Source organism: Dendropsophus ebraccatus, chromosome 2, assembly GCF_027789765.1.
Source record: "Dendropsophus ebraccatus isolate aDenEbr1 chromosome 2, aDenEbr1.pat, whole genome shotgun sequence".
NCBI lineage: Eukaryota > Metazoa > Chordata > Amphibia > Anura > Hylidae > Dendropsophus > Dendropsophus ebraccatus.
In genome coordinates this window covers 201748159-201770816 of record NC_091455.1, presented here as the reverse complement: position 1 = coordinate 201770816, position 22658 = coordinate 201748159, and the positions used below count along the sequence as shown (strand labels likewise).

Below are 22658 nucleotides of genomic sequence, written 5' to 3'. Positions count from 1 at the left end.
CTTTACACACTAAACCAATTTGGGATGAGAATTAAGGTTCAGAATACAAGGGATTAGCAGCTGTATAGGTGACTGGAGGATAAGACATGATGAAGCAGCAGAATAGTAACTGCAGCTGTGGAGGTGACTATAATCGAAAGGACATCTAGATGCAGAGTCCCCCTGAAGCTCAGACCTTCATCATGTTCTTAAAGACGTAGCTGTAGGTGTCCGTTCTGGTGTCCCTCTTGGGTTTACAGATGATGACATAATTTTTAAACAGGAAGACGTGGCGGTTGTGTCCCTTCCAGGCCATTCGGGCCCCTGGAGCTCCTTCCCAAACAATGAAGTGGCCCTAAAACAAAAAAAAGTGTATATAACATAGCCTAGCTCTACGGGAGAAATCAGCGACAACCGCAGGACATCCTCACTGGACCAATTACCAACCAGATGTATATAAAGAGTAACTCCACCCATAAGTGGTCAGTGGAAGAAGCCTGACCACCAATGTGACAGGTTATCTGGGTAGAAGACCCACTGAGCAGAGCTGTCAGGGTGTTCACATTCTGCAGTTCTGGAGGTGTCAGTATGGTTATTGCCGCAGTCATTACCTGTCGTATGGGCTCGCCCAGCGCCTCCAGCGTCCCGGGGTAATTTTCTATCAGAGACACATGCAGGAAGTTCTCCGCCCTTCGGGTGAGGGCAGACACGATGGCGTAGGCCTGCTCCAGCAACGCACAGTTCTTACCATTCCGCGCTTTGTTCCGGATCATTTCCTGCAGATTTACACATCAGACACAATCAAAAAGATTTATTTTCCAAATGTATCTGTAGATTCACCATCCAGTGCACCTCAAGCCCCACCCCCTATGAGGATATCCCAATTTACATACCCCAGCCAACAAATCCCCTCCCCCCTTATACAGACCCCAGACCAGAATCCTAGTATAAAGACCCCAGACTAGACGCCCTGTATGTAAAGCCCAGACCACACCCCCTGTATACAGACCCCAGACTAAGATCCCTGTATACAGACCTCAGACCAGACCCCCTATATAAAGACACCAGACTTCCGGCATACAGACCCCAGACAAGATTCCTCCCATATACATACCCCAGACAAGACCCCCTGTATACAGACCCTAACAGCAACAGGATTACACAGAGAAAAATTGAAAGTAAAAAGCATGTGTGGCCCATGGGAGGCGATATAACCTGAAGCACTTGTGGGGCAGCTGTAGCTATAGTGGCTGCCTATCCTCTCCCCCTGATTGTCCCAACCTATGGGGAATTAGACTGGACGATTATAAATCGAAAAATCGTTAGATCGTTCGGACTTAAATGATAATCGTTTAGTGTAATAGCAGACAACGATTAAACGACCAAAGAGAAATCGTTGGTCGTTTGATAGAATTTGGACCTATTTTTATCGTTTGATCGTTCGCACATCGTTCGGTGTAATAAAAAGTCATAGCTGAAACGTATGCAATAGCGATGACAAAATGACCGCAAAAACGATCCTAAGTAACGATCATCGTTTTGTGTAATGGGGAGAATAATTTCGGTCGTTTGAGATCGTTTATAGTTAATTGTTAGTCATCAAAAAATTGATTGGTGTCATATTACCCTTACTCACCACTCTCTGTTCCGGCTCCTTACCTTGAGGATGACCTGATAGCGCTGAATCCTGCTGATTGGTCTCTCCAGGTAATGCTGGAGAGGAGGTGGTGGAGGTCGGGAAGGGTCAGACAATGCCAGGGTGTCCTCCGTGTATCTCTGAAATAACCACACAAGTGCATGTTATAAACTGCAGGGGGCAGAACACTGTGCACCCCCAAAATGTTCAAAATGAGCAAGTAAGAGATGAGATTGATAGATAAATATCGCTAGTAATTTATATATAAAGAAAAACGACCGACTCTACATCTCCATTAGTATTCGGACCCTTTCCTATGTGACGTGAGATGTTTCTGTCGCGACTGGAGTTACTTGTGGTAAATTCAGCTGATTGAAAGGGGACCTATAGAGACTTCATCCCTGTCTATATAAGGTTTTGTAGCTGACACTGCATCAGAGCAAACAGCAAGCCATGAGGAGGGAAGAGCTGCCTGTAAAGTTCAGAGACATAATTGTGTGGGTCAAGAGAACTCTGAATGCCCTTGAGTATCTCAGCCAGAGCCCAATGGAACATCTCTGGAGTGACCTGACAATGGCGTCCACCACCTGCCCCACCCAACCTGACAGAAAGTGGGGGTATCTTCAGAAAAGAATGGCTAAACAACCCTAAAGCCTTTTGGCCTCATAGCCAAGAAGACTGGAGGCCGGAGTCAAAGGGGCTTTAGCAAATTCTGAGGAATCGCTCCGAATAGATTCTCACTTTGTAGAACTCCTGAATTGAGTCGTTGACCACCACAGACTCAGCCTGGACGCGTCCCACCAGGTACATAATATACTTGTTGAATTCTTCCTCATTTCGGATAAAGCACATGGCAATGTCATCGTCTGTGTCGCTCTTCTTCAGCTCTTGGAAGAACGTCCTGTGAGCACAAGCATATTAGTTATGGACGGATAGTTCCGGATATTTACACTCTGCCCTGCACTCTTCTCCATACAGACCTGGCATGGAAGTCGGTAATGTCACTGATGTTCCTGAAGATGACCGGCTTCTGAGTGGCCACTGCCTCAGGGATGTCCTTGCAGCTTTCAGTGTGACTCAGGTGATGGGTCTGAAGGAACTGAAGGTCTCTGACATATTCCTTTTCTGAGCTCAGCATATCCTGGATGAGTGTACTGCAGAGAAAAAGCTCATGTTAGAGTGCCCCCTGGCCACCAGAGCTGAAACATCATAGAGGCATCTAACCTGCAGTTAGTGTCCCTTTAATCAGTGACATTAGTATTAGTGACATCATCAGTGATTACTAGTGACATCACTAATACTAGTGAAAATTAGTGACGGGTTAGTGACAGCAGTAACATCAACAGTAATATCAGTAATTCTAGCGATGAATAGTGACATCATCAGTGACATAATTAACAACAGTGATATTAGTGGCATCAGTAATGACATAATCAGTCTCACCAGTGACATCAGTATCAAAAGTCATCTGTGGCACCAACAATTAAAGATACAATCAGTAACACTAGTGATTATTAGTGACATCATCACTGATATTAATAATTATTAGTAACACTAGTAATTAGTGACATCATTGGTGACATTAGTAACAGTGATATCAGTGACATCAGTAATGCTAGTGGCACCAAAGATTATTATCCCCTTAAAGACCGCACCTGTTTTTGCCTTAATAATAAAGTTACATTTTTTAAAAATCTGATACCATAACATAAGTTAGTAGTGGACTGGCATAGTCTTAAATTTGGCCCCGCCCCCTTTTCACCAGCCGAATTTACTCTCTTAGTGAATCCGGCCAACCGTGCGCCCAACACTGCTCCTGCTGCAACAAATCTACACCTGCTTCCAGCAGGTGTAGGTTTGAATAATGATAGATGAGGCGCGGGAGAAGGCCGCGCCTCCTCCCCCCCTTGCTGCGCCCAGCCCCCCCATCGGGCGAGCGGTAATGTGGCAAGGTTACGCCAGGGAGAAGGGGTGAATCTGCGCAACAATGATAAATCTCTCCCATTAAATTTTGTTTGTGAAGAACGCAAACGTTTAGTAAAGAAATTGTAAAAAAAAAGAAAGAAAGAAAGAACCCTGACACATACAGTAGAACTCTGAAATCAGTGCATTACATCAGAGACATCAGTGCGTGACATCAGTGATATTACATTAGGGACATCATTAGTAATATAGGATCCAGTTACCTGAATCTCTTTTTGTACTCTTCTTCAGACACGGCCTCCCCTGGATGCTCCACAGCGTCCCCTGCCCCCCAGTCCGGTGACAACTACAAAGCAGAAATTACATTTACTGACATCTCAAAAGTTATGGCTATAGCAGATACCATAATTGTCTGACACATGGAGCCCCTCCTATTAGGAGAATCGGGCCTCACCATCTATAAGACACCTATAAGGCATGTTACAGTCTAGTTTGTACATTGTAGCCACTTATCACTTTTATCGCTGTGGCACAGATTTTCTCAGACCCTGTCCCCCCTAATTTTCTGCATCAGGCATGTGATAGCTCTGCTTACCTTCAGGCGCTTGTCCAGGTATGCGGGAGACACCCAGCCCTGTCGGGAGGCACTAAACTTAGTGGGTTTTGTTCGTACGAGCCATTTGAGTGGATGAGCGGAGTCAAGCACCTCCACATACTGCCCCTCTTTTAGCGTGATTGCCTCATTATCACTAGTTATAGGACTGTAATCCGCTGTCACCATATAGATATCGAAGATCTGCAAACACAAGTCAAAGTGTCACCCCCAAGAAAGATCCATATGGAACAGTGACCCCTTCCTCACCCCAGGGAGGATCCATAAAGGGCAGTGACCCCTTCCCCGCCCAAGGAAAATCCACAGACAAAAAGCAACCCCTTCCCCACGCATAGGAGGATCGATACAAAACAATGACTCCTTCACCTTGAGGAGGATCTATAGAGAATAGTGACCTCTTCACCTCCCCAAGGAGAATCCATACAGAAAATTGACCCCCTTTCCCACCTTGAGAAGGAGTTATACAGAACAGTGACCCCTTCACCACCCCGAGGAGGATCCAAAGAGAACAGTGATCGCTTACCCACCTTGAGGAGGATCCATGCAGAGCAGTGACCTCTTTCCCACCTTGATTAGGATCTATTGAGAACAGTGACCCCCTTCCCCACCCAGAGGAGGAAGGATCCATAGAAAACAGTGACCCCTTCCCTGCCCCGATGAGGATTCATAAAGAGCAGTGCCCCTTCCCCATCCAGAGGAGGATCCATAGAGAAAAGTGACCCCTTCCCACCCATTGGAGGATCCATAGAGAAAAGTGATCCCTTCTGCACCCTGAGAAAGATCCATAAAGAACAGTAACCTCCTCCCTACCTAGAACAGGAGTTAAACCCCTTCGCCACCCCAAAGAGGATCCATACAGATTAGTGACTTCTTCCACACCCAGAGGAGGATCCATAGAGAATAGTGCCCCCCTTTCCCACGCAGAGGAGGATTCATAAAGTACAGTCACCCCGTCCCCACCCTGAGAAGGATCCATAGAGAACTGCAACCCCTTTCTCATCCTGAGGAGGACACATACAGAACAGTGACCCCTTCACGAGCCCAAGGAGGACCCATAGAGAACAAGAATCCATAGAGACCCTGGAGCATCTAGATATTACCTCTCCTCTGGAGTCCCCATCCTCCGATTCAGATGATGACTCCACAGCGATGGAGGATGGCCGGGACCTGCCATGACGTGGGGAGGCTGAAGGAGTCTTGGACTCGTCATCACTATCCATTCCAGGGACTCGGAGAGAAGCTAAAAGGAAAAGGCAATCTTTAGGAAAGTTCCCCAAACATGAAGCTGGCCTCCGTCTGCTCGAAGTTTGTAATTACCAACAGCAGCCAAGTTATAGATTGCTTTGTGTTGTGTAGAGTAGGGATAGTGCATACAAAGAAGACTGGCCTGCCCAAGAGATCGCATCAGTACACATTAGGACATCAGTGACATAATTAGCAACACCAATAATCTTAGTGATATCCAGGGGCGTAACTACCACTATAGCAGCCATAGCGGCTGCTATGGGGCCCGCCGCATCAGGGGGCCCCATGGCCTGCTTCTGCAATACACTGGGCCCCCTGAGCCGTCATCATTTGCAGCACCGGGTGGCCCTGCTGGTCTCCTGGGTTTTGCAAATGTCCCTTTAACTGCAAGCACTCCTGACCAGGGGCCCAGTCAAAAGTTTGCTATGGGGCCCAACCATTTCTAGTTACGCCCCTGGTGATATCATAAGTGACACCAGTGATATTAGTGACACCGGCAATCTTTGTGACATCATCAGAAGGTGCCCCCCCTTCCCTCCAAGGATTATACTTTATCATGTGTGGAGAACAGTGGTTGGGGCCACATGAGCCCTCTCCTGCAGACCCCATGTGCAGGTAGCAGATGACTGTCCCTGTCTAGGTTGCAGCTACATGTGGTCACCCAGACAGGTACTAGGCTACTGAAGACAATACACTCACAGCATATGGTATATACTCTGCTGGTGCCCCCACTAATGGCTTTACCTTGACTGATCTTTGCAGAGACCATTTCTGTGATTTGTGATGTCAGTTTCTGGAAAAACTCTTCTGTCCCTACATCCGTCAGTGACATGTGCGACTTCTGTGCTGTTCTGGAGTCTCCTGTGGGGTCAGAACAAAAGGTTAATCCATATGACCATCAAACATTAGAGGGAAGTGGTAGCACAGTGTGGATGGCCCTGACCACTGCGTAATGGCACTGAGCAGAGAATGGACACGACGGGAAACGTCTCTTAAGAAGGAAACCAATGACAAGGGAGATCGGGAAATAAACTATCCGGAGACTTTATAGGGAGGGAGATAAGGTAATACCATTGCAGTGTCTAATCAGTGATCAAGTCAATGGACCAGCTTCCTGGACTCACCGTCTGTGTCTGGCGGCTGCACCGAGATCTCAATTTTCCTGCAAAGGGAAAACAAAAAGTCATTGTACGGCGATCACCAGTGTCCAGGACCGCACAGAGTGAAACTGATCACTACATGTAAACAGAAGTCCATCCCAGACCACCTCAGAGCGTCCCTCACTAAAGGGCTGTAAGATAAGTGGCCGGCCCAGTACTCACCCTTGTACAGATGACCTCAGAACGTCCTTCACAATCTTATCAGCTTCTGCAAGGATCTTTGCATCCTTCTCTGTAACACAAGAATGAAGATCACCCCCATTACACTATTATGACTAGCACAGTCCCCCTACACCCTTATGACTGCCACCGCCCCTCCTACAGCGTTATGTTAGCCACCATCCCCCCTACATCCTTGTGACTGGCCCCCCCACCCTTATCCCTAGCACTTCCCTTTGTCCCCACACCTTTACCTTCTAACACCTCCACTGAGGCACTGCAGATGGACTGGCCCACTTTGTTAGTTGCAATGCAGGTGTAGGTCCCGGAGAACTCTGTGCCCACGTCCAGCAGGACCAAGCTGTGGTGCATGTTGGAGCTGGCCAGCTTGTATCCTGGCGTCTCTGGTTTGATCCACAGAACGTCTTCTGGAGATTCCTCCTTCAACCAAGTGATTGTGGGAGATGGAATTCCTGCAACGCACAAGGGTGGAACGTTCCTCTAAATGTGTTTGGGGCTTAGGATGCAGCAGCAGAATAGTGAGTGCTGCTCTGAAGGTAAAGTTTAGGTAAATAGTATAGTGTAAAATCCACCATCTGCAGCCACCTCTAGGGGGAACTCACCAGCTACAGACAAGGTTGGGGAATCACTATAAAGTATATCTGTATACAGTAAGCTTCCCAGGGAGGTGGCTGCAGTCAGCACAAATGTCACATGTTACTCCATATCTAGACCGGGGCTTTGGAGCTGTATATCAGAATGATGTATTATAAAATGATTCCATGCAGAGTTTTGGAAGCATCTGATGACAGATGTGGAGATCCCCTTTAAGTTCACATCTTGTGGCTTTACCTTCCACCTTCACGGATAAGGTGATGCTGGAACCCTTCTGCACCTTCTTGTTTGTGAATCTCTCCAGGAACATCGGAGGAACTGGCTTCTCCAGATCTACAGGAGACAAAATAAAGGTTTGACCCTTACAGATCACCACTCCTAAGACTCTCAGCGCACTTACAGCCTGTCCCTTAAGGAAAAGCCTTGAATCAGCTGATTACATCACAATGACATCATTGTAATGCGCTGGTTGGAAACCGCTATCGGTGACATTCCCCATGGGTTGTATAAGGTGGCCCCTGAGGTAAAGCTGCCCTGTACTAGAGGATCATTGAGGTAGCAGATACCTCGTGCCTCACTAATATCAGTAGTTCATCATCACACTACGTTAGCTCAGTGACTGACCTCCGGTCTCCTCTGCCGACTTCTCTTTCTGCAGCTCTCCTGGGCCTAGAAGGAAATGATAACGAAGTGAGGACCAGAGATGGCATATCACATCCTACGCAGATTATACACATAGATTAATGTCTGATCTGTATGGATGGGATTTCAGGAGGGGATAATTGGTCATGTGTGATTGGTTGACTATTCATGTGTAATGTTTATGGATGGGATTTGTAGATAGACTCATAAGTCATATCTGATCTTCATGGATGGGATGTGTAGATGGATTGATTATACATGTCTGATACTGTATGTATGGATAGGATTTATACATGTATAGATTGTTTAATTATCTCTGGGCTTTGTGGATAGAACATGACCTATCAATCTATGTACATATTCCCTACAGAGACATGACCAGTCAATCCTGTATACATCCTGCCCACACACAGCAGACATGACCAACCTATTCATTAATATATTCTCTAAACAAAGTAGACATGACCAATCTATCCATATATGTCCCGCCCACAAAGAGCAGACATCATGAATCTATCCATGTATATATCCTGCCCACACAGAGCGGACATGACCAACCTATCCATGAATATATTCCCTACACAGAGCAGACATGACCAATCTATCCATGTGTATATCCCCCACACTAAGCAGACATGACTAAATGATCCTGTGGTGTATGGATGTCACTATATCCCCCAACTCAGGCCCTGACTCCAGATTCTATATTAGTAACCATATGGTTTCATACTCTTGTCACAGATATTTCGCTGTGTGATATATCAGTATATAGTGCCCGCTTTGAAGGAGCGGTCGCACCTTTCACAGTTAGTCTGGCGGAGGAATACGCAGACCCAGCGGCGTTACTAATGTAGGTGGAGTATTCGCCAGCATCCTCCCGCATCACATTGAGGATCTCCAGGGCGTACATCTTCCTCTTGTTCGTCAGCAGGATTCTCTCAGACGCGTGGAGCGGCTGACCATCCTTAAACCAATAGACCCGCGGGCGAGGAAGACCTGGGGGCAAGTACAGGCCGTTACTCCATACATTCACATAAGAGCCCACACAGTTTACCCAGGCAGGCTCCAATAATGCACATAAAGCAGGAGCTGAGTGTAGGGAGGGATAGGGGTATAAGAAGTGACGCTGTGGACCTTTTGATCACCAGCAGCAGGGTCCAGGATACAAAAGCCATCACTGTTGCTACTACCTTTCACTTTGATTTGGAATCTGGCGATTGGTGTCTCAGGGGCCACCAAAACATCTCGGAGCTCCTCCAAGATCTGCGGCAGCTGCTCCTGCTCCGTGGCTGACTCCAGGCTCTCCTGCTCTCTGCAGATATAGAGAAACACACATGATGTCATCCGATGGGAAATATCACTGCAGAGATGGCTGATGTAATCACCGCCTGCCAATGGCCATCACTCTTCAGCCTCCTGTGGAAGCTTCTGGAGGAATGCGGATGGGCTTTGGGGAGTTTCTAGTTCTCCACATTCCATCGCCAACTATGTGTCAGGTAGGGAAAACACGTGGACAAGTGCAGCCCTAGACTGGCATCCGCCCAGCTGTCCCTACCTACTTGCCTCAGACAGTACTGGGAATTACTGCGGACAACTGGTCGACAAACCTTACACTGAATAAAGTGCAACACAGAACTAGACAAGACAAACAAACACAATAAGGAATGGTCAGGAAACAAGGTCAGCAACAGACGGGCAGCAAAGGTACAAAATCAGATTACAGTAAGCAAGGTCAGGGTACAAAATTCAGCAGCAAACAATCAGGAGAACGCTTGATCCAGGCACAAGGCTCTATCACAGGAACTGGACTGAGACCAGGGGCTGGGATTTAATAGTGGACAGGAACCTAGGTGCTGACAGCTAACTGGCTAGGTCAGCTGTCAGTCACCATCAAAGGTACACCTGATGCTGATCGACCAGGGGTGGTGAGGCCGCGGCTACACACAAAAGAAAATATAAACACAGCAGACTGGTTGCCGGGGACGCGATCGTCGGGCCCCGGCAACCAGTCCCGCACATAAGCAGATCGTGGTGACGTCTAAGTGCGGCCTGAGACCCGGACCTGCAGGACGGCTGCTAGGGTCGGTGCGCCCCTAGCAACCGATCCTGCCTGTTGTGAAGGACGCCGTCGGCGTTACTTCTAGCCGAGCTCGGCAAAGGCAGGAACCGGGCGCTTCCACAATGAAGTGAAACAAAGACTGCTGCTCTGGAGGTGGGTGAAGTATAAGACATTAGGCAACAGTAGAATAGTGTGCAGCTCTGGAGGATAAGATATGATGTAATAGCAGGATAGTGTGTGCAGCTCCGGAAGATAAGATATGATATAACAGCAGAACAGTGAGTAAAGCACTGGAGGTGACTGGAGGATAAGGCAAGATGTAACAGCAGAATTGTGAGCGCAGCTGTGGAGGTCACAGAAGGATGTAAGTACAGAAATGGCATTACCTGGATGCGTATCCCTGGGCACTGAAGTAGGACGAGGTCTCGGAGGGCTCTGCTGTGTCATAGTCTTCACTGGTCACTAGAACAAAGTGAATAAAACACAAGGGAACATCTCAGACACGGGGGGGGGGGGGGGGGGGGGGAGTGGTACTCTAATACAATAACAACCCTAGGATGATGTCACCAGCATTGTGTCCTGGTATTGTACATATTTTATATATATAACACTCACAGTCCACCCGAAGCTCCGCCTTGGTTGAGGCCACGCCCATCCTGTTTTCAGCTAGGCACCTGTACACCCCCATGTCTGTGGGCACCACGGCGGTGATGATGAGCTGGTGGCAGCCCTCCTGGTCCTCATTGATCATATAATGGTCATCTTCTTCTAGCTGTTTCCCGTCCTTGAACCAGCGCACGGTTGGCATCGGTTTTCCAATCACAACACAATCAAAGCTGACGGGATATCCATCCTGTACCTCCTGGTTCTGAAGCTCCGTTATAAAAATAGGAGCTGAAATATGAGGAGAGTTAGTAATATGTAAACTGCTGTATCAAAGCTGAGAGGTGGTCACAGTTCCACCCACTGTATGACATCACTGATATATTAGAAATATAACAATATGATAACACCCCCATCCCCTGATTATGACATCACTGATATAATATAAAAGCAATATAATCACATGTGATAACAGCCTTGTACCTTGTATAACATCACTGATATAATAGTAATATAATGACACTATCACAGCCCTGTCCCCTGTATTATATCACTGTTATATTAGAAATATGAAGTTGTAATCACAGTCCCGTCCCCTGCTGATGACATCACTGATATAATGTAATAGTTATAACATCATTCTCATAATAGTAATATAATGACATGTGATCCCAGCCCTGTCCCTGATGATGACATTGGCACACACCTGTGTCTGATGTCATTAAGGTCATCTGTTTCTTGGCCTCCAGTTTTTGTTGCTCCGTGGGCCCCGTTTCTACTTTCATTATTCGTAGCTCAATCTTCTTTGGCCCCTGCTCCAGGATATCAATCTTTACTGGGATTCCCATCGCTGTGAACATTTCCCGGAATCTGTGGGCAGCAATCGAGGCTTCTGACATGACTTCAAACTTGATGTAGATGTACTTGTCATCCTCCCGGTAGGTCTGGTGGTCTATGGGGGGCATATCCCCCTCATCTGCACTAACAAACAGCTCTTCTTCAGACATCTCAAGAGAAGACTTTGCAGACTTGAAGATTTTGTGGAGCCTCCTTCCCGCCTTACGAAAGGCATCATCCAAGTCACTACTAGAACCTTCTGTCTCACTGTCTGTGGAGGCTCCTGTGGAGGTTCTTGGAGGAATGCGGATGGGCTTTTGGGGAGTTTCTAGTTCTCCACCTTCCACTACCAACTTTGCACTGTGGGAGACGGCACCAAATTTGTTGGAGGCCTCACATGTGTATTTGCCCGTGTCTTGGAGCTCCACTGCGGTGATGATGAGGGAGCAGGTGCCATCGGGGTAGTTGTCAATGTGGTAGTGACGGCCATCAGACAGCTCCTTACCATCCTTAATCCATCGAGCTGTGACGTCGCTCTTACTGATAGCCACGCACTCAAGATGGACAGTGCCTCCTGACTCCACGGAGAGGTCTTTGAAGGTCTCGGAAAACACAGGGCATTCCTGCTGCTTTATCACCTTTCTCGCTTTATAGCCCTTGAACGCTGCCTGAATCTTGACGGCTGCTTTGTCCAAGGCTGGGTCATCGTCAATTATATCCTCCAAGTCAGGTTCTTTTGCAGGTTCGCTTTTCTTTACCTCAGTCACCTCAGTGATGTTTGAGGTTTCAAAGTGCCTGAAGAATTTACTAGCAGAAACCGTCTGGACCTTACTTCCGTAGCTGATGGTGGACTTACCCGCCTTCTTCTTAAGATAGGAGACTAGAGATGGGGTCCCAGCCCGGGACTCATCATCTGAACTTGTAAGGGAGAAATCGGCTTCGCTGGTCTTGGCCACATCTTCAGATGTGTAACCTGAGAAATCTGCCTGACGTTCAGCCTCCTTTTTGCGTTTCAGTTTGTCATCTTCTTCTGGAACCTCAGAGATGGAATCTAAGGTTGGCTCCTTGCTCATTCTCCTCTTTTTGGCCAGCGCTTCCCATAAGAGATGGAGATCTCCTTCCTGAGCAGCCTCAGGGGGTAGATTTGGCTGTGCATCTTCTGCCTCATGATCCGTCCTTTCATGGGCTAAACCAAGGATCTCCTGTACAGTCACCGATTCTGTAATGGTTTGTTCTGGGAAAGACATGAAAAAGTCATCAGGTGTGGACCGTGACATGTCTGCAGCACTCACAGACTACAGTTCCCAGTAATAGCCACTTACTTCCCAAGGACACATTGGCGGACGTCTTATCGCCAGAGGAGGTGACGCAGGAGTAGGTGGCTTGATCTTCAGTCGAAGCGTCATGGATGAGCAGGATCTGGTTCTTCCCCTCAGACATAATCTGGTATTTCTTTCCTGGATGCAGTGATTCGTTCTCCTTCATCCAGGTGACGTCACAACTTTCCTTGGACAGTTCACACTCCAGGCGCAGTGTCTCCCCTGGAATAGCAGATTTGTGTTGGAGCGGCCGCTGAACCGTCACTGGGTGTTCTACAAGAGAAACATGAAACTCTTGTGTTATGACAATTGTCTAATTATAATGTACAAAGAAAATAATGTAAAGAACCATAATCTCCAACCATGACCCTTGTTACCTCTGACCTCTCATCTTTGACCCATAACCCCTCATATTTGACCCAACGCCTCATCTCTGACGCCAAACCCCTTATCTCTGACCCTCAACCCTGCATCTCTCACCCAACTCCACATCTCTTACTTAAGCCCTTTTCTCTGATGCCTAACCCCTCATCTCTGACCTTAAACCTTAACCACTAATTTTCATACAGCAATAATCTGCTGATTCGGGCTGATTCAGGCAGATATCAATCTGTTTAGTAAAGGATCAGCAGCTGAAATGAGCATCAGCTGATCGTTGTCTTTAAAGGGCTAGTTCACACTGAGCAAGAGCGTTGGAATCCCGCCGTGCTCAGTGTGCTGCTGTAAGTGAATGGAGAGGACGCGCTCGTCCGCCTCCTCTCCGCTCAAAGAACTAACATGTTCATTCTTTGAGCGGAGAGAAGAGGAAGCGGACGAGCGCGTGCTCTCCCATTCGCTCAAAGCAGGACACTGAGCGCGGCGGAATTACGACGTGTTTCCTCAGTGTGAACTGGCCCTAACATGTTAAAAAAATCATCAGCCCCCGTCCTCACATTGATACTTGTAAAAGTGATGCACGGCTGATAGCTAAGGAATATGTAAAGTTAAATATTAAACTTTATACTTATGTCTCCACTCTCCCCAGTGTCCTTTCAGCTTTTTCCCAAAGCCGTGGCCAGAAGGTCTGAAGCCATCTGTGCAGTGACAGGCCAATCACTGGCGCTTCAGAGATGGCTTCAGTAAAGCTGGCAGGGGGAGAAGCTGGAAGGAGAGGTAAAGTTTATACTTTATTACTTTATTATTTACTATATATAGCAAGGGCTGCAAAGGCATTGTTAAGGCAAGGCATGTCCTTGCTTCACAATTATCGAGCCGTTGAATAGGTTCGGTAAGCGACCAAGAATCTAACAGATCGGCGCTCACTTAGGGCCAGTTCACATGGAGTAAAACTCTGCGACACGTAAATTCTTCTGAGATAAGAGGCACGGAGAGAGGAGGCACGCGAGCCTTCCCATAGACTGCTTGTATGACACAGTGTGATCTGGCCCTTACACTAAATGTGAGGCCTTAACCCCTCATCTCTCACTCCTAACACCACATCTCTGATCCCCTAACCTCTTATTTCTCACTGCTAACCCCTCATCTCTAAACCTGAACCCTCATCCCTGACCCTAAACCCTCATCTCTGACCCTCTAACTCCAAACTTCTCATCTCTTACCCTTAATCTGTGACTCCTAACCCCTTTTCTCTGACCCCTGATCGTCATCTCTTAGAGTCTATTTACACAGGAAGATTATCTGACAGATTATCTGCCAAAGATTTGAAGCCAAAGCCAGGAATGGATTTGAAAAGAGGAGAAATCTCAAGATTCACTTTATGACCTGATCTCTGTTTATATTCTGTTTCTGGCTTTGGATTCAAATCTTTTGCAGATAATCTGTTAGATAATCTTTCTGTGTAAATGGACCTTTACTTCTAACCATTATCTTTAACCCTGATCCTCATCTCTGACTCTTAATCCTCATGTCTGACCCCTATCCCATTTTTGAACCCTTGGTCATAAACTTTAACAGTTAACGGTTAAGGTGTCCCATGTCCTATAATTAAACTTTATCATGGTATAAAAAACAGTTCTACAACAAGATTTAGCTTTTCCGGGATCTGAATTACTGTCTAAAAACAAGTCTTGCAGCTGTGTCAGCTGGACAGGATCAGGCAGGACTTCAACCTCTGGCTGTTCCCCATTAGTGCGGCATTATCTACAGTAACAGAACTGCTCTTCAGGTTGGAGCTGGCACAGCGATCAGCTGATCAGAGGCAGTTCAGATTGAGTGATCAGGGGTGATCATCCAGGGGAGCTTCAGGTGACTCTACAGTGAAGGCGGCTGTTTGCTGTGGCTGGTGTATATTCCCCCAGTGATTTGTTGCCCCCTCATCATAATCCCATTATTAATATCTGCCAATATATGTCCATCATCTCAGGGGTCACAAACGGCAGATCTCCAGAAGCCTCATCCTTCACTCAAGCTCCACGGCCGGGAAGCCATGCAATGACGCAGAGTCTAATGTATAACCAGGGTCAGCCAGGAGAGCTCTGCTAAACACATGCTGCACCCCCTTCAGGAGAAGCTCCAAACCAAAGCAGAACAGAGAAAGAAGCGATACCGCCAAAACATGACCAGTCACTGTATCTTAATGTAAAACTCCAGTAACATCCAAAGCTGCATTCACAGTTCAGCTTCCTGTCTGCTCTCAGGCTGCAGAGCCTTACATCATATAGCAGCCCTTGCTGGTTCAGTCTCTGTAGAGAGCATGCTTTAACCTGTAATAGGACCTCATATATTAGTGCTGCTCCTTCTTGTTCAACATCTGTAGATAGCATGTTCTGGCAGAGTAATGGAAGAATACGTTGACAAGATTTCACTTCTTTCTGCTGATTGAGTGCCTAGATATGGTAGGACCTCATATCCCATTGCTGTCCCTGCTGGTTCAGTATATAAAGAGAACATGGTCTGGCAGACACTCTCAACTTCTGCTCCTACTGGTTCAGTGTCTGTAGAGAGCATACTGGGGCAGACCCTCAAATCTTACTGCTGACCCCCCTGGTTCAGTGTCTGTAGAGAGCATGCTGGGGCAGACCCTCAAATCTTACTGCTGCCCCCCCCGGTTCAGTGTCTGTAGAGAGCATGCTGTGGCAGACCCTCAAATCTTACTGCTGCCCCCCCCCCCCCTGGTTCAGTGTCTGTAGAGAGCATGCTGTGGCAGACCCTCAAATCTTACTGCTGCCCCCCCCTGGTTCAGGGTCTATAGACAGCATAATCTGGCAGACCCTTAAATCTTTACTGTAATGCCTGGTGATTCAGTGTCTGTAGAGAGCATGCTCTATATCTTATTGCTTTCTCTGCTGATCCAGTGTCTATAGAGAGCATGCTCTATGTAGGAGAGGGCTTTATTTCTGCTCCGTCTGCTGGTCCAGTGTCTATAGAGAGCCTGCTCTGTCGGAACCTCACATCTTACTACAATGCATGCTGGTCCAGTGTCTGTAGAGAGCATACTTTGTAAGAACCTCATATCTTACTACAATGCCTGCTAGTCCAGTGTCTGTAGGGAGCATGCTCTGGCAGAAGAGGAGCTTTTATCTTTTTCTTTCCTCTGCTGGTCCAGTGTCTGTAGAGAGCATGCTCTATGCAGGACCTCATTGCTTCGGTCACTTGTGGAAGCCATGCAGGCAGCAGTGTCCACACGGGTTGTGGAGTTCTCACCTAGCTGCACCGTCTGTGGTAAATGAACTGGTTCCCCTATGCCCAGTTTGTTAATAGAGGAAATTCGGAATCGGTAGGGCTCTCCCGGCTTCAGGTTTTGTACAACATATTCCATACTCTGTATGATTTCCATATTGCATTGCTGCCAGTCACCACCCGGGGACTTCATCTCAACTTTGTATCCAATAATCGGAGCCCCCCCATCACTCAGGGGTGTGAACCAAGACAAAGTCAAGGAACTGCTTGTCTTACTTACAATCTCAGGGTCTTCTGGGGGGTCGGGAAGGGCTAAAGGCACAACAAAGTCAATGAATCAGCAAAACATTATTAGCAGATGGATACCACAACCAGAAGGGGGAATCCCAGAGCACAGATTCCGTAGGGTGCACAGGGGCTGGATCAGCCCATTATACCCACCATCCTGGGACAGGGATCCTGGTGCCCGTCCACCACCCCGGAAGGGGCAATAAGATGAGCCTGAACAGGGGCCCTTACCTCTCATAATCTGCTACTGCTACGGTACATAGGACCTTAGTAGGATTCCTCTGTAGGAAGGACTTACCGAGAACAAGCAGTTTAGCAGAGACGACTACATCTCTGGAGGCGAAGGCCACCTCCCCGGTGTGATGAGCCTGCGCGTCCCTCAGAAGCAGCTTGTACTGGTTCCCATCTGCGTGCATGTGCCAGTTATCATCGGGTTGGATAGGCGCACCATTAAAATACCAGGAAACCTCATTAACTGGCACCGCCTCGCTGAGCACGCTGGTAAACACGGCTTTGTTCCCCGCAACCACCTCCGTGTCAACAGGTGGCTTCACAACATCCAGACGCCAGCCTGAGGTCAAACACACACAGCGGGGTGAGGAGGTCATCATGTCTAAGGGGTGGCATCCACATGTTAGAACAGAGGGGTCGGGGCCCACACATCAGGTCAGAAGTGCAGTGTCCACACGTCAAGTTAGAGGGGCAGGGTCCATATATCAGGTCAGTGGGGCAGGGTCCACATGGCTGGTCAGAGGGTGGCGTCCACATGTCAGGTCAAGTTGGAGGGGTGGTGTCTACATGTCAGGTCAGAGGGACGGGGTCCACACGTCAGGTTAGAGGGGGCATGGTTCACACGTCAGGTCAAAGGAGCTAGTTCACATGTCAGGGCAAGGCCCCCACTGCTCACCATCACTCATGTTCCTTAGTGTCATCACCCACTATGACTAGTTGTGAGTTTATGTCTCAAACAAACTCAACTCTCATCAACCTCCATTGTCCCACTGCAACCCCCATCATCCTCATCCATTGACCCACACCAGCACTCATCATCCATTATCCCACACCAACCCTCCTCCTTTGTCCCTCACCAACCCTTATCATCTTCCTTCATTGTCCCACAGCAATTGTTCCACTGTCCTACACCAGCCCTCATCATCATCTCCCATTGCCCTGTAGCAGCTCCCCTGCTCAATTTCCCTGCAACAGGCCTCCGCCTCCAATGATCCTTAGTAACCCTCATGATCCTCATCCATTGTCTCGCAACAGCCCTCATTATCCTCCTCCTCCATTTCCCATTACCAGCTCATCATCCCACACCAACCCTCATCCTCCTCTATTGCCCCTCACAGCCCTCCTCCTCTATTGTCCCACAGCAGCCTTCACCATCCTCCTTCTCCATTGCTTTGCAGCAGCCCTCTTCCACCTCATCCATTGTCCCACAGCAGCTTTCATCATTGCCCTCCGACAGCCCTTCTCATCATCCTCCTCCTCCTTTGCCCCACAGCAGTCCTCATCCGCCTCCTCCTCGATTGATCCACAGCAGCGCTCATCATCATCCTCCTCTACTGCCCCGCAGTAGCCCTGTTCTTACCCTCCCATTGCCCCACAGCAACCCTCATCCTTCTACGTTGTCTCGCAGCAGCCCTCATAATCCTCCGCCCCTGTGGAACCCCTTACCATCCTCCCCCTCCTCCATTGCCCCACAGCAGCCTTTATCCTCCTTGTTCATTGCCCCAGATAAGCCCTCTTCCATTGCGTCACAGCAGTCCTTATCATCCTCCTCCATTGCCCCACAGCAGCCCTCATCATCCTCCTTCTCTTCCTTTGCCCCACAGCAGACATCATCATCTTCCTTCTCTTCCTTTGCCCCACAGCACCTTTCATCCTCCTTCTTCATTGGCCTGCAGAAGCCCTCTTCCTCCTCCACTGCCCCACAGCAGCCCTTAACAACCCCCTCCACCAGTGCCCCACAGAAGCCCACATCATCCCCCCCCCCCATTGCCCTGCAGCAGCCCTCATCCTCCTCCCCCATTGCCCCCAGCACCCCTTATCATCCTCCTCCCCCATTACTAATAGGAGAGGAGGCGCCAGCGCTCTGGGCCTCACCTCGCACATTCAGGAAGGCAGAGGAGACAGCATCTCCGGCCATAAAGGTGACTCGGCAACTGTCCTCTGCCATCAGGTTCTTCAGCAGAAGTAGATGCCTTCGGCCGTTCTCAAAGTAAACCATCTCCACCGTGTCTGAGGTTTTGGCCGGCTCGTCGTCCACCAGCCAGTTGAAGTTGTAGCACTCAGGCTTGGAGAGGTAGCACTCAAATAGCGCCTCCCCACCCTCCAGGGCCTCCACGTTCTCCAGACCCTGCAATATCTTATTCTTCTCTACAGGAAAGCAGAAATAGAACTATTATAATGCTGTAGAGGAACATAATACACTGTACATTATAAGAATAGGACACCAGATTGCTATATGCTGTACATTATTGGCAAGCTACACAGAAGTATAATACACTGTACATTATAAGAATACTGCTACTCAATACTACTCCACCCCCAGTCCAATGTTATAATTAGAGATAGCTCTTGAAGCTGACTTGAGATCGATCCTGAAGCCCCCCCCCCCCTCTGCCGTGAGAGGATATTCTCACGTGTAACCAAGGCCCAGGTTTGGCTCCACTCTATAGCTTATAAGGCGATTACAGTGAGGTCACCAACTTGAATTATCTATAGGGATGACATCAATACCAAGTAAGTATAACTGATGACCAATAATCACCAATCACTAATATTACAATAATTATTGGAAATTCATCTGCAGATCCTTAGGAGAAATTATGATTTTAAGCAAATAACTAAAAATAATTAATTTATGAAATAAATAAAAAGCAAAAACATATGTTCTTAGAGGGGCGGGTCATATGTATTGTAAGGGTGGGTTCACACTGCGTTTTTGCAATCCGTTTTTTGATCCGTTTTTCCATTGACTTCCAGTTATAAAAAAAAAAAAGGAACAAAATGGATCCTTTTTTTTTTTGACGGACACAAAAACGTTGCTGACACTATTTTTTTTGTCCGTTAAAAAAAACCGATCCGTTAAACAGATTGCAAAAACGCAGTGTGAACCTAGCCTAATATAATAACAGGTATATACTGTACAGCCCAGTGCCCATCAAAACTTGTGTCTAATCCATCCATTAAATTACTGATCCTGATTTACATCCCATATTATACTCCATAGCTGAACTCACTATTCTGCTGGTGGGTTCACTGTGTACGTACTTTACATTACTTATCCTGTACTGATCCTGAGTTACATCATGTATTATACTCCAGAGCTGCCCTCACTATTCTGCTGGTGGGGTCACTGTGTATATAGATTACTTATCCTGTACTGATCCTGAGTTACACCCTGTATTATACACCAGAGCTGCCCTCACTATTCTGCTTGTGGGGTCACTGTGTACATACATTACATTACTTATCCTGTACTGATCCAGGGTTACACCTTGTATTATACTCCAGAGCTACATTCACTATCCTCTGTGGTTAAGCTGAGTTACCACCACTGACTATGTAGGTAAGGAATTCTCTTTTTAGTATCAGTCCTGATAATAAGAGTTGAGGTCGTGGATGATTTGAGAGACACTGATCCCGGCGTTTAGTCTTCCGTAACTAATGGAAGACCTCACCTTCAACGTCAAGCATGGCGACAACCCTAGTGCCTCCCGCTTCACACGCATAGATGCCACTGTCCTCGGGAACCACAGACTTAATGGTCAACTTGGCCACATTCCAATCTTGCTCGGCAATGAACCTCTTCCCGTCGGCACATATGGCTACATCGTTTTTCTTCCACGTAGCCTGAACTGGCCTAGAGTACTGGCAGATGAACTCTGCTGTGTCATCTTCATCAATGGTGAGGTCACTCAGTGGACTGACCACCTCAATGGTTGGATCTGTCAACCAACACGTCAGATGTGACATGCATTAAAGGGCCTTGATGAAATTACATCATTGCAAAGCCACAGCAATAGCATGGTGAGCGGTCAGTGAAGCTTTGGTTAGTATACATAGCCAGGTGGCAGCTTCCAGTATGGTGAATGCTGTGTCTGCGAGGGAATGGCAGAGTGTACCGGATGGAAGGATCAAAGTGTCAACTTAATATGTAAGAAAAGACAAAACCATTCACCTTTAATCTATTTGTTGTATGTACCCTCCAGCAACTTTATTTAGGAAGGGTCAAATCTATACAGCAGGGAATAGAAGTCTCCAGTACAGCAGAGAGAACTTCTGCCACTATGTACATTGAGGTAGCGGCAGTCTCCTGTACAGCAGAGAAAACATCCTGCCACTATGGATATGTAAAGCTGGGAACTACCACTGTGAATTGAACTAAAGGGTGGGCATAGGTGGAGGTAATTTGGTTTTCTTTATGGCAGTTTCATCAATGGACTCTTCAAGAACTCAACAACAAAGTGGACTAAAAGAGCAATGTGACCTTTACTGTCCCTATATATTACTAATTCTTCAGTCACATCCACACCTGCAGTCACAGTGTAGATGTTTTCCAGATACCAGAGAGTAGTGCATTGTGGGAGCTCTGAGGCCTGTTACAGGATTAGAGTAAAGCTGTTATGCACCAGTGCACCTTGCACAAAACAGCTGTCTGTTACCTAGGTGAATGCAGCTGTGGATCTAACAAGTGTAAAAAGAGAATCATTACAAAACTTCATTTGAAGCATTACTCTCCCTTACTGTATGCCATCCGGTACACTCCTCATAGGTCTCTAGTACAAGCTATTACATGGCACACCCACTGAGAATACTCAATGGAGTCACAGTCAGTGTTTCCAGTGATTATTACAACACTCACTTACCAAACACTGAGTGACCACATCTCAGGACTAAAGCACCAAGAAACTGAGGAACTTAAAGTGAAAAATTATGCTTGAAGTGGTTCCCCCATAGACTGGGACATTCAGTAAAGGCATGTGCAATCCCCCCATCCCTAATGTTTGGTTCTTCAGGTTTCATTTGAGTTTATTTTTATTTTAGCCTAAGAAAACCAAAATTTGTGAACCTTGTTCGGGCCAAAAAAATGGAGGCAATTCAAATCCCAAGTAAAACGGACTGCAGCTTTGTCTTACTTTGAAAACAAGAAAACTAAGCTCAATGGAGAAGAGGACCGAGGAGGAAGAGATGAAGAAGACTGAAGAGGGAGAGATTAAGGAGATGCGGATCCAGGTGGAATAGATTAAGGAGAAGAGGATGAGGGTGAGAAATGAAGGAGAAGAGGATGATGGCATGTGGGAGAAGAAGTTTGAGGAAGAGATGAAGGTGAAGAGGACAGAGGAAGAGGAGATGAAGGTGAAGAGCACTAAGGAGGAATAGATGAAAGTGAAGAGAACAAGGTTGATGAGATGAAGAAGATGAAGGTGAGAGATGTAAAGGATGAGATGAAAGATGAAGGAGAAGAAAATAAGGATGATGAGATAAGGAAAAGGGTGAGAGATGAAGGTAGAAGAGGACCAAGGAGGATGAAAGGAAAAAGAAGACCAAGGAGAAAGAGATGAAGCAGAAGAGGACAAGGATGAGGTAAGAAAAAGAAGAGGACAGAGGAGGAAGAGATGAAAGAGGAGGAGAACAAAGAGATGAAAAATAAGACGACAAGGTTGATGAGATGAAGAAGAAGACTGAGGAGGAAGAGATGAAGGAAAAGAGGACCGAGGAGGACAGGATGAAGAAGAGGACCGAGGAGGAAGAGAGGGAGGATAAGATGATGAGGGAGAGAGTTTTAGGTGAAGAAGATGAGGGTGAGAGATTTAGGAGAAGAAGAAGGGGGTGAACGATGAAGGAGAAGAAGACAAGGATGATGAGGAGAGCTAAAAAAGAACAAAGGTGAGAGGTTAGGGAGAAGAAGACCACGGAGGAAAAGAGGAAAAAGAAGAGGACCGAGGAAGAGATG

General features: G+C 47.2%; 1 protein-coding gene across 2 annotated transcripts in view; it reads right to left on the bottom strand.

The window, feature by feature from the left end:
• Nucleotides 1-22658, bottom strand: part of OBSCN (obscurin, cytoskeletal calmodulin and titin-interacting RhoGEF) — a 152422-nt gene that overhangs the window by 17929 nt on the left and 111835 nt on the right. For both annotated transcript variants that reach the window (XM_069959132.1, XM_069959133.1), the window contains 24 exons: nucleotides 20383-20649; nucleotides 18803-19075; nucleotides 16995-17267; nucleotides 16433-16720; nucleotides 12794-13063; nucleotides 11341-12705; nucleotides 10647-10925; nucleotides 10418-10493; nucleotides 9163-9284; nucleotides 8771-8968; nucleotides 7955-7999; nucleotides 7568-7663; nucleotides 6970-7188; nucleotides 6719-6788; nucleotides 6521-6558; nucleotides 6141-6257; nucleotides 5252-5391; nucleotides 4134-4334; nucleotides 3802-3884; nucleotides 2596-2769; nucleotides 2357-2516; nucleotides 1639-1755; nucleotides 591-755; nucleotides 176-334 (listed from right to left, as the gene is read on the bottom strand). In XM_069959132.1, coding sequence (XP_069815233.1) covers nucleotides 176-334; nucleotides 591-755; nucleotides 1639-1755; nucleotides 2357-2516; nucleotides 2596-2769; nucleotides 3802-3884; nucleotides 4134-4334; nucleotides 5252-5391; nucleotides 6141-6257; nucleotides 6521-6558; nucleotides 6719-6788; nucleotides 6970-7188; nucleotides 7568-7663; nucleotides 7955-7999; nucleotides 8771-8968; nucleotides 9163-9284; nucleotides 10418-10493; nucleotides 10647-10925; nucleotides 11341-12705; nucleotides 12794-13063; nucleotides 16433-16720; nucleotides 16995-17267; nucleotides 18803-19075; nucleotides 20383-20649 — 5195 coding nt within the window. The remainder of the gene's footprint in view (nucleotides 1-175; nucleotides 335-590; nucleotides 756-1638; nucleotides 1756-2356; nucleotides 2517-2595; nucleotides 2770-3801; nucleotides 3885-4133; nucleotides 4335-5251; nucleotides 5392-6140; nucleotides 6258-6520; nucleotides 6559-6718; nucleotides 6789-6969; nucleotides 7189-7567; nucleotides 7664-7954; nucleotides 8000-8770; nucleotides 8969-9162; nucleotides 9285-10417; nucleotides 10494-10646; nucleotides 10926-11340; nucleotides 12706-12793; nucleotides 13064-16432; nucleotides 16721-16994; nucleotides 17268-18802; nucleotides 19076-20382; nucleotides 20650-22658) is intronic.